The following is an 11,360-nucleotide window of genomic DNA, read 5'->3' as shown; positions in this document are numbered from 1 at the left end:
GAGAGATAGAGAGTGTGTGTGTGTGTGTGTGGACATTTTGATTATGGCTAAGGATCCAAAGAGGATTTGACCATCATTAGACTTTTGGCAATAAATGTGAAAAATGATAGTGACATAGAGAGATAGTAGGCATTTTGACGATATTCGATAAAGATTTGGCTATCGATACACTTTTGACAATGTGTGTTGAGAGAAAGAGATATTTAAGGAAGCGGAGAAATGAGAGAGAAAGAGAGAATAAATAATTTAAATACAGATAATTTAAATTAAAGATAATTTAATTTATTGTTGACAAAATAACACATAAAGATAATTTAAAAGAACTTTTAAGTAAATATAAATTCCATTAAATATTTTTAATAGTATTTAGTTTAACATAAGAACATTCTTAAATATACAATAAAATCTAATTTTATTAAAGAATAAAAAAAAACAACTTGTAAAGAAAAGGGTAAAATATCCCCCCCCCCCCCCCCCCCCAAAAAAAAAAAAAAAACTCAATTTTCACATTTAAATTTTAGACTAGTGTTAACACTTTTAAATTTTTATCATTAATTGCTAAAGTGATAAATAGTCATATAGATGGTTTCCATATCAACCCTTATTTTCTCTCGCACTTTTCCTAGTTAGAAATGACTTTCCAGTTAAAAATGACAACCATGGTCAACCTCATTAATTTGACCATGGTTGCCACTTCCTATTTTTCTTCTTCTTTCGATCTTTTGTATCTCTTTTCTTTCTCATACTAGTTAGAAAAAAGACAACCATGTCCGAACTAATGAGTTTGACCATGATTGTCTCCTCATCTTCTTCTCCCCTCCCTTTTTCACACTCATTGAAAAAGAACAGTCATGGTTGAAACCACCATTGGTTCGACCATAGTTGGTCTCATCTTCTTCTTTCTTCTTCTACTCTATTTTGCATTTAGCTCATAAATTTGTGATGTAGAGCTTGAAAGTAAGTGGTGTAAATTGTTGTTTTGCATTTTATGTTGTTTTATGATGAAAATATTTTGTAAATGATTCTCTCTTGGTGCTCTTAAATCATTTTATATGTTCTGCAAGCACTAATCATGAAAATTAATTTTATCTTATGCCAAAAATCTTGTGATAAATTTTCTTGATGGTATTTGAAAAATTATGTTTTTATTTGGTTAAAAATGTTGTATCAAAAATAGTTTTGAATGTGCTTGAAATTGTACCAATTTTCTTATTTTGCATAGGCAAGACTGTCAACCATCTTTCTAAGTTCAGTCTACCATTTTTGGACCAAGAGTCGACTCCTAGTCATGGAAAGTCGACTCTTGATAATGCTACTCGACTTTGGCAAAGCTTTAGTCAACATAACTGAAAGTGTGTTTTGAGCCTTTCTCTGAAAGTCAACTCTCGCTCTCAAAAGTCGACTCCCAGTCGATTGTTTCATATATACAGTCGACTAGTTCTTATAAACGATCGACCGTTTTTGTCTCTAATGGCTAGTTTTGGAAGTCCAACAGCTATAAACATCTAATTTTTCTTTTGAAACTCTTGAAATGCTTATAAATATAATTCAAGGAAGTACTTTGAGAAGACTAATAGATGGGAATAAGTTGAGTTGAGATTGCATATTATATTCATACTTCTCAAAATTATTTGTGCTTTATTTTTCTCTCAAAAACCTTTGTACTTAATTTGTATCATTTGATTCCAAACCTTGTGTTTACTTTAAGAGATCATTGTAACTAAGAGTGTATACTCTTAGGTTTTCTCTGTTATTCAACTCTTATATTTTCCTAACTTGTGAGGTAGATTGCCTACTTGTCTGAATAAGAGGTTTGTAATTTTTAGTGGTTTATGTCAGAGGGTCTACCAGGTATGGTAGGAGGTTTTAATAGATTGATTAAAATCCTTAGTGAAAAGTTAACAGAGTGGATTAGGATGGGTTTAGCCGAATTACTATAAATCACTTGTGTCTCTTTTGCATTCATTTTATCTTTTATTTTGGTTGTATTTCATTGTTTTCATATTTATTTGTTTCAAAACCTCCACAAAAGATTTTAATTTCTCAATCACCCAATTCACTTCTCTCTTGGGTGTGTGGTGCCATTACTTTACAATTACATCACAAATTGGGTTTAGAATGAAATGGAAGCTTAATTGAGATGGGGATTTAATGGTTTTTTGTTTGAATATAACGGAATTTTGGGTTACGATGGTGATTAAGGAATGGAGAAGAAGAGGCAACCAAAGTGCTAGTTTCAACCATGGCTGACATTTTCTAGTGAGTGAAAGAAAATAAAAGGAGAAGAAAACAAATAATATTGAAATGGAAAGATGAAAAGTTAGTTATGAGAGACCTACTAGTTCGATTATGATTGTCATTTTTTCAATAAGTGCAAGAGAGTGAAAATGAGAGAGAGAAGATAAAGATAAAAGAATAAGAAGAAAAAAAAAAAGAACAACCATGTCGTTTCTAGCAAGGAGAATGAGGTGGGGGGGGGGGGGGGCATTGATGAATACTTGTTATCTCAACTTGCCACGTCAACAATTGAAAAATATATCAATTAAAAATTGAATGTTACAATTAATAAATTAAAAATTATGTCTAAAATTGAAAACATTATGAACATTAAATATTCTTTGAAACTATAATTGATAAAATTAAAAATCATATCTAAAATTGTAAAACAGTGTGAAAATTGAGTACTTTTTTTATAATTTAGTCTAAGAAATACCATTTATAAAGAAACAAATTATTTTACACCTCTTAGACATTGCATCCATATCTCAAATTAATCACATACTCTGGTATATTTGTGATGACATAAACTTGTAAATAATAATACAAAGGTTGTTTACTTGGGAAAAACTAAACTAGTTATCAGAAAATATTAGGGGTGTCCAAAAAATCAGTGCATCGCGAAAATTGGCCAGACTGAACCGATCGATTTTTTATTTTTGCAGTCGAAAACGGTTTGGACATTGTACAAACAGCACAGTTCGCGATTTGTATAGTTGGCGATTCGGTTAAGAAAATATAAAAAAATTATTATTATAAAAGCCACCCCAAACAAGTTAATTTGATTACATAATTCAGAATTCATTACTAAACATGTTAATTTGATAATTTATTTATTTTTTAAACATGTTAATTGTATAATTCATTGCTAAATAGGTTATTTTTGCTTTCAATGTTGAAATGTTGTATATTGAATTACACTGTTTTGTCTTTATTTTCTACTTCCATTTATTTACCTTTGATTGTCTTTATTTACTAATATTTGTATCTTTATTTACCATTTTTAAGTAACACTTTTAGTGATTTTAAGGCTCACTTATACCATATTTTCAAATCGCGGTAAATCGCACCAAACTAGACCACATTTGCGATATAGTTTAGTGTGGTTTGGCCGCACCCAAATCAGACTCGATCTGGTTTGGTCAGAAAATCACACTAGCGGTTAGGCGTGCTGAAAATGGTTTAGACCAGTCAAACCGCACCATGCACACCCTTAGAAAATATCTTTCTAAAGATAGAAAATTAGAAACTGTGTTCAAAATAATTTCTTTTAAATTAGAGAAAACAAAACACATTTTCTGTTTTACAAATTTATACTAGACTTTAGAAAACATTTAAAATATGTTTTCTACTATTTCCTTTGTAAATTTTAATCGTATTTTCCTATTTATTTCTAAGGGAAAAACATGATTTTCTCCTACATAGCCTGTGCTTCGAATCCTCCAAGTCATATATTTTTTCTCTCATTTTTTAAAATCTAAAAAGAATTTCATATTTAATAGAAATAAATGTGTTTTTTTATTTTTTTAAAATTTTTATAAAAATAAAAATAAAAAATATTCTCAATAAATAGAACCCAAATCCTCTATTTAACTACATGGAATTGAGTGCAATCTTGTTCACCCCCTTAGAACGAGGTGAACGAACTTAACGGGAGTTTTTCTCATCTCTGTCCTCTCTCTTCTATCTCTCATTCCCTTCTAGCAATTGCCTCTCGCCACCTTCCTATCTTCGTCATTGCATCATCATTGATCGCTGCTGCATCCACCCTTTATGCGGTGGTTAGTGATGATACAGCGGTGAGGAGACGCGACAGCAAAAGGATGGCAGCAAGAAACGGTTGCTGGAGAAAAAGAAAAAAAGAGAAAAGAGAAGAAGATAGAAGAAGAGACGAGATACTCCGTTAGTTTTTTGATGAGGGTTATGTTCATCCCGTTAAAGGGGTGAACAAAATCGCACTCCATGGAATTGACACGTGATATCATAACTAGGTGTCTTAAAAGAATGCGATTTTGTGCACCTCTTTTATTGGAGGTGAATGTCATCCCCGTCAATTTTTTTTTTTGGGGGGGGGGTAAAAAAGTCATTTGGGAGGTTTTCGTCTCTCTTATCTCTTATGTCCTCTCATCTTCCCTTACTTTCATAGTTGACCTTCTTGCTGTTGTATCCTCTTTTTTTGCTATTGCCTCTTCTCTTGCCTCTTTGTCAATCAACCACTGTTACATCCTCCTTTACATCGCCTCTTACTCGTCAACTATCGTCGCATCCTCCTTCACCTCGCCACGCTGTCGCACATCGATTGTCGTTGCATCTTCTATCTTTATAATGAGGGGGGATACAACAACAGCCAACGTGCAATCAATGAGGTGAGACAGCGACAATGGTAGAAAAGTGACAAAAGACTTGCTAGAGAAAAAAAACAAGAAAAAAGAGAAGAGATAGAAGACGGGATAGGAGAGGAGAGACAAAGCCCTGCACAATTAAGGGGAGTGACCTTCACCTCCGTAAAAAAAGAGGTGCACAAAATTGCAGTATCTTAAAACACAAAATAAATTTTCTCTAAAAACAAAAAGAATATGCCGTGTATCTAGCTAGGGTTTCTAGAGGATGCTGCATATAAATGGGCCGCCTCTGAGCAACTCCACTTGCTTTTTCACTCCTGCTCGCTACAGCCTTCTCCGACGCCAAAACCTCTCGTCTTCTCATTCGTCGTCGTCGTCTCCTGCAGATGGCTGTTACGTTCTCCGATCTGCACACAGAAGCCGGCCTCAAGTCCCTTGAGGCGTTCCTCGCCGGGAAATCCTTCATTTGCTGGTCGGTTACTCGGTTCTTTTCGGATTTTGTACTTCTCTTCATAGTTTCGATTGATGTGTAGTTGCGTGTGTCCCTCATTATTGTTCCTCGAACCTTCGTGCTATTTGATTTGCGAGTGAGTAGAATTCGATGATGATTCTGATTTTTAAAGTTGTTGTGTAAATGAATGGACAGTGACAAGCTTACCAAGGATGATATAAAGGTGTACGCTGCAGTGTTGGAGAAGCCGAGTGGAAGTCTCTTCCCCAATGTCAGCCAGTGGTACGACGCCGTCTCCTCCCAGCTCGCCCCGAGGTTCGATCTTGTTCTCCATCTTTGATTTTCAAAAAGTGGTCTTTGTTTTGATAGTTGATTATTCCAGATGACATTGATCAAGATCTTGTTATAAGATATAATCTATTTTATGGTGATTGTAATCTCTTCATACTACATGTATCTGTGTATGTATTCATGTCATATAATTGAGGTGCAAGTATGTTAAACATGTGACTGGCACTCCAACTCCTGATGGGTTGAAGAGATCAACTTTTGAAGTGAAATTGGAATGTTTTCTTCCCTTACTTTTTAGTTTTTGTTTTTAATGATATTCTGCAAGTCTTACTCCTAAATTGTAATTTATTCTTTGTTACGGGAGTAGCTTTTTTAAGGCATTTCATTTCTAGTGGCTATACTGATATGCTTTCATAAACTGTAAATTTGTTATTTTTCCAATGAGATTGCTTTACATGATTTTGCTCTTGCAATTAAGACTGGACCTGTTTTTAAGGAATTTGCATTTAACTGCACAAGGCGTTTGCTACTTTATATGTCTTATGTTTTCTTAACAATTTGCTCCAATCCGGTGACAATTTCGTTATAGACAAAAAGAGTCTTCTCACATACATTTTCATTCATTTTATTAGCTTTCCGGGCAAAGCTGTTGGGGTGAGAATAGCTGGCCAAGCTGCTCCAGCTGAAGCTGCTCCAGCTAAGGAGAGTAAAGAGGTTTGTATCATGATCCTAAGGTTTTTATTTGTATGAGCCCATTTTCAGCACTGGGGGAAATATTCACATCTAACTTTTTAAATTGACATATGGATGTATCAGATAATGTTTTGGTGGTGCTACCCTTACTAGGATTTGCAACATGAATTCTTCTTCATTTCAACATTATCCTCCATAGGAATCTTGGAGTAGAGAGTGATACTTTATCTTTTGGTGGATTCTGAGTAAGAGTATAGATGGAGCCTCGTTTTATACTAGTACCACTTCCCCCCCTCCCCACCCCCCCCCCCCCCCCCAAAAAAAAAAGAAAGCCAGTGAAAAGGAAAAGGTGTACCCACTATTTCCAATAGTTATTAGAAGAATTAAAAAATCTAGTTATTGAATTAAAGAAGGGCCAGTATACGCCGATGCGCAACTATATCAAGAATTTATTCTTCAACTTGTGGTAGTACTTCAAACGTCTTCTGGTTATTTTCATCCTGTAAGGTCTGCTTCACAGCACAAGGAATCAATTTCCGGTGACTAAATTTTCCTTATTTTATCCAACTCTGATGTTATAAATTGGGTGCACTTGCACCTTTAAACACACCCAAGAAACCAATCAAACACCACTCAACACACTCACAACTCACCGGCCAACAAATCACTACACATCAAATAATATAGAACAGAATTTAAAAGGCATAAAACAGAACAAGAAAGACAATCAAACCACATGAGGAGACACCGGTTTTTATCCTGGTTCATGCCATGTAAATGGCACTACATCCAGCCTTAGAACCACCTTCGAGAGCAGTCTTTATTTACAAGAATTCAATCAGTATAGCAGTTGGCCCTTCTCTCCCTTCTATTTCAAGCGCCCCAATTGTTTTTCCCCCAAGATTATACAGCTAACAGCACCTAGTCTTCCTCTCAGAAACAATCAGCACTCGCAAACCATAGAATGAGAAAAGTCTCCTGCACACACACCCCTTGCCCTCTATTTATAGAGTAGGGCGGATATCCCAATGAAGACATAAACATATTTACAATTTAACCCCCCAACTATCTCTAATTACAGATTGGGATATAAACTTCTATTTAATTCATCATTGGCCCTCAAGTGCACTGATTTTACTAATCTTCTTATCCTATACTCGAGGCAACATTTTAACATCTGATATCAATAAATGAACTAGTAAACCTCTCCAATCAATAAAAAAGCAGGGGCAAGAGGCCACACTGTTTGCTACCTGCCTTTATGGTTTCCAGATTGATGGAGCTGCTTCCTATTGGTCGTCCCTGATAGGAAACTCTTCTAGTGCTAAGGATAGAAATAAGTCCACAAGGTTTGGAAGTATTGTATCCCCTGTCTATTGGTCTGTCAATTGCTGACTAATACTCCTGCCATTAATTTCAGAATGATGGGCAACCTGCCAGTGTTGAGGGTTATGAATTATCTGTCTCCAGCTAGAATGGCTTCTCCAATACTGTGCGGGTCCTCTAGCAGTAGTTGGGAGCCTGTTCAGCTTGGAGGATTATGAATTTTTCACCGTCTCCAGTAGGAATGGCCACTAGCAACTGTTGACAGGGCAAGCCCCAGTCCACCTTGTGGTCACCTACAATCATGAGTAGCGAATTCAACGAGTCCAAATTTTACTTAAATTATGACTACATTTTTTCTTGCAAATAAATTATGGTTATGAATTCTTCAGTGTACATGTTACCTGTCAAAAAGTGCTTTGTGACATACATGACTATTTCTTTGGTGTTTCCTGTTCTCTTATGGTCTCATTCCACTCAAATGGGTTCCCTTCTTTAAAATTTCAGGAAGCTCCTGATGAGGATGATGACCTGGATCTCTTTGGTGATGAGACTGAGGAGGAGAAAAAGGCTGCAGAACAGAGGGAGGTGACTAAGGCATCCACCAAGAAGAAAGAAAGTGAGTTTCTCTAAACATATTATTTGTGTTTCACCATTTAACAGTAGACTTTTGGCTTCGGCTTTGTGAACATCCAAAGTTAAATTGATGAATATATATAAATCCTTTGCTCTGTGCTCTCACTTGTATTGAATTTCCAAATTTTGAGGTGTTTTCTAGCATATTGTGGCGATAAATTGCATTTCTATTTAACTTTCTCAACTTCCTGCATAAATTCCTTGTAAGAAATAAAATGAGCATATGTATTCATCTCTTTAATATGAAATGCCTGTTTATAAGTGCAATATATTAAAAAGCACGGAGCACATTATTTGGGGCTTTATGCATTGGCATTCTATTTAATAGGAATCAGAAGGTTGGAACTCCAGGTGACACAGTATAATGAGAACTGGAAAACCTAAAGGGGTTTTTGCCTGTTTTATGTTATTGCTTCTTTTAATGCTAAGTGGCACCTGACAGGGTGATGAGAGAACTTCTGAACCTTTGGCCCTTGCCTCCTTTATGTGCACTTGTCTTATTTGCTTATTTTAGCATTAACTAGTGTTTTTCTATTAGACCTCTTTTCTTATTGATTGTTGAATCCATTTAATTAGGGCTGTCAGTTGGGTAGGACAAACCTGAGATTCCCAGGTTGCAGCCAGCTTAAATTTAAGCCAAGTTTTAGTTTCTGGTTGACTTAGTTAAAGCTAGCTTAGCATGATACGCATGGGCTGGCTAATGGTACAACTTTTAAAGTGCTTCCTTGTGTTTGTGTGTGTGTACATAAATAAAGGGTGTCATCAGTGCACCCCTCTTTGGTTCACCAGGGTCTAAGAGGGTCGTTTTTGCCAACCTTACCTTTTCTTTATGAAGAGTTTGGTTTCAATTTGAATCTGTGACCTTCCAGTCACAAAAGATATTTTTTGTCTTGGGAGGTTTATGAGTCAAAATGCATTGACTTTCAAAAAGATTATCATGGTATTATTGCTAATAATTAAGGAAGAAATATTGAAGTGGAGCACGTTGTACAAAAGTGGCTGAATTCAGGCTAAAAGGTGTAACCATTTAAAAAGGCTCTGCTGCAGCTAGAGCTGTAAGAACTTGTATTCGATCTTGAGGTTGAGCAACCCTTGGTAATAACGCCCTTAAAGAGGCAAATGATTCCTGACCCATTTGGCTTTCAATTATATATATAGGTGGGAAGTCATCTGTTCTTCTGGATGTGAAACCTTGGGATGATGAGACAGACATGAAGAAGCTGGAAGAGGCTGTTCGGAGCATTGAGATGCCGGGTCTCTTTTGGGGAGCATGTATGGTTTGCTGTAGATAACTTGGGTGATTTTTGTGCTGATTTATCATATAATTAATTGTACACATGCTGATCACCAATTATCCTTGAATACGAATATTGATGCTGTACACACACTTGCAGCAAAACTGGTGCCGGTTGGGTATGGGATAAAGAAGATGCAGATTATGATGACCATAGTGGACGACCTCGTCTCGGTTGATTCACTCATAGAAGAACGTTTGACGGTTGAGCCCATTAACGAGTACGTACAGAGTTGTGACATTGTCGCCTTCAACAAAATCTAAAAAAAATTGATCACCCGGCCCCGAAGTTCTATTCTTCTTCTAGCTTTTCCATCGTTCTGGTGCAGTAATTTTGTATTCTATAGTTTTCCGGTTTTGCTATGGTTTTTAGTGGTTGCTGAGTGGACAAATACGAACCCAACCTCTCTCTCTTATATTATGTTTTGACATTATCTTCACTTCACTGCTAATCTCCATTCCTTTTTAACTGGTCGGACAGATGAATGTTAGAATTTTTTATTTGTGGTGGTGGTGGTTTGATCTTTTTATGAAATAATTTCTTTTTTATTTTTATAAAAATCTAAAAATAATCCAAATCAGGTGTCTTTTTTTCTTTCCTTGTTTCTGCTTTGCTGTCATCATTTTATATAACTCAGACTTTTAGGCTGCGTTTTCTTGTTTTTAATTTAAAATTTTTAATTTTTAATTTATTTTAATTTTTTTTTATTTTAATAATTTATTTTTAAAAAATTAAAAACGTGTTTTTTATTATTTTAATTTTTTTAAAACACAAAATTATAAAATGTATTTATTTTGAAATAAAAAAATATTTTATGATACTTTTTTTAATACAATTTTATTATTAAAGTAAAATAATAAATTTAATTAATGAATTATTGATATTTGAGCAATAATTTATATATTATGTAATAATTAATGAATTATGTAATATATTTTATGTTATTTTATATTTTTAATTATAATATAGATATATATTATTTTTTAAAAATTTTAAATAAATATATAATTTTATTTTTAAAATTTAGAAATAAATTTTTATTCTTTTTTTCTCTTTTCTTTTTTTATTCTCTTCAGTGTCTTACATCTTCTCCGTTGCTAACAATTACTGTTGATTGAAAATTCACACCATTAGAGCCTATTGTTAGAAATGTCAAGTCAAGGGGATTAATGTATACAAAAATAAGTCAAATTTAATAGTTAAATTTTTATAGATTTGATTTTTAATTTTTGATTAAAACTAAAAAATACATTGTTAGTCGCCACCGGCTTGTGGCCGATGGTTTTCAACAGTTAGAGGCAACCACTTGACATCTTCATCTCTATCGATCAACATACTAAAAAATCAACATCTAACGATTGAATCTTCGTATATCTAAATTTAAATTTTTGACCAAACCTACACTTACGTAAACGCATTGGCAATTGCCATTGGTTACCGTGGCCGGTGGTTTCCAGCAATCATATCCAACCACTCAACACTCTTATCCTCATTGACTAACATATCAAAAAATTAGCAAAAGAAGGAAGAGGAGATGAGAGATTAGAGAAGAAAAGAGATAGGAGAGAAGACAAGAGACAAAATCAATAGGCGGTCAACGACGGCTTATGGCTGTGATGGTGATGGCAAGCGCAGTCGACAGTTGAGCCTTGAGAAGGAAGAGAAGAGACGAGAGATGTTGTGTGCGAGATTGGGGGGAGGGGATGTGGGAGTGTTTTTCGAGATTGGAAGAGAGACGTCTTTTGCCTTTTATGTACTGTTTTTCGTTGAATATTTGTATATAGGAAAAGACTACATTGTCTAACTGCATGACCGAGAGGATGATCGAATGCAATATTTTGACAATCAAATTAGACGACAAGCGGTGGCCATGGGAATGGGAGAAGAGAGAATAAAGAGGAGATAGCCAAGGGAAGGGGTGAGGTATTTTCGTCTTTGCACGTGTATGCGAAGCCGAATGTGAAGCTCCCGTGTAGTAAAGTCCCTATATATATATATAAAGAGTTCTTTTCTTTTAAGTACTTTGCATGGGACAACCAGCCAGAACTTGTC

At 34.9% G+C, this 11,360-nt stretch overlaps 1 protein-coding gene across 1 annotated transcript; it reads left to right on the top strand.

The window, feature by feature from the left end:
- The first annotated feature begins 4,910 nt into the window (after positions 1 to 4,910).
- On the top strand, positions 4,911 to 9,776 carry LOC127791892 (elongation factor 1-beta). The gene is made up of 6 exons (XM_052322065.1): positions 4,911 to 5,091; positions 5,266 to 5,385; positions 5,994 to 6,075; positions 7,885 to 7,996; positions 9,172 to 9,285; positions 9,408 to 9,776. Exons 1-6 carry the CDS (start codon positions 5,006 to 5,008, stop codon positions 9,569 to 9,571), a joined length of 678 nt encoding a protein of 225 aa, XP_052178025.1. The 5' UTR covers positions 4,911 to 5,005; the 3' UTR covers positions 9,572 to 9,776.
- Positions 9,777 to 11,360: the final 1,584 nt, after the last annotated feature.

The sequence above is a fragment of the Diospyros lotus genome, chromosome 1, assembly GCF_014633365.1.
Source record: "Diospyros lotus cultivar Yz01 chromosome 1, ASM1463336v1, whole genome shotgun sequence".
In the NCBI taxonomy this organism is placed as follows: domain Eukaryota; kingdom Viridiplantae; phylum Streptophyta; class Magnoliopsida; order Ericales; family Ebenaceae; genus Diospyros; species Diospyros lotus.
The sequence above is the reverse complement of the archived record's forward strand: the minus strand, read 5'-3'. Positions and strand labels throughout refer to the sequence as shown.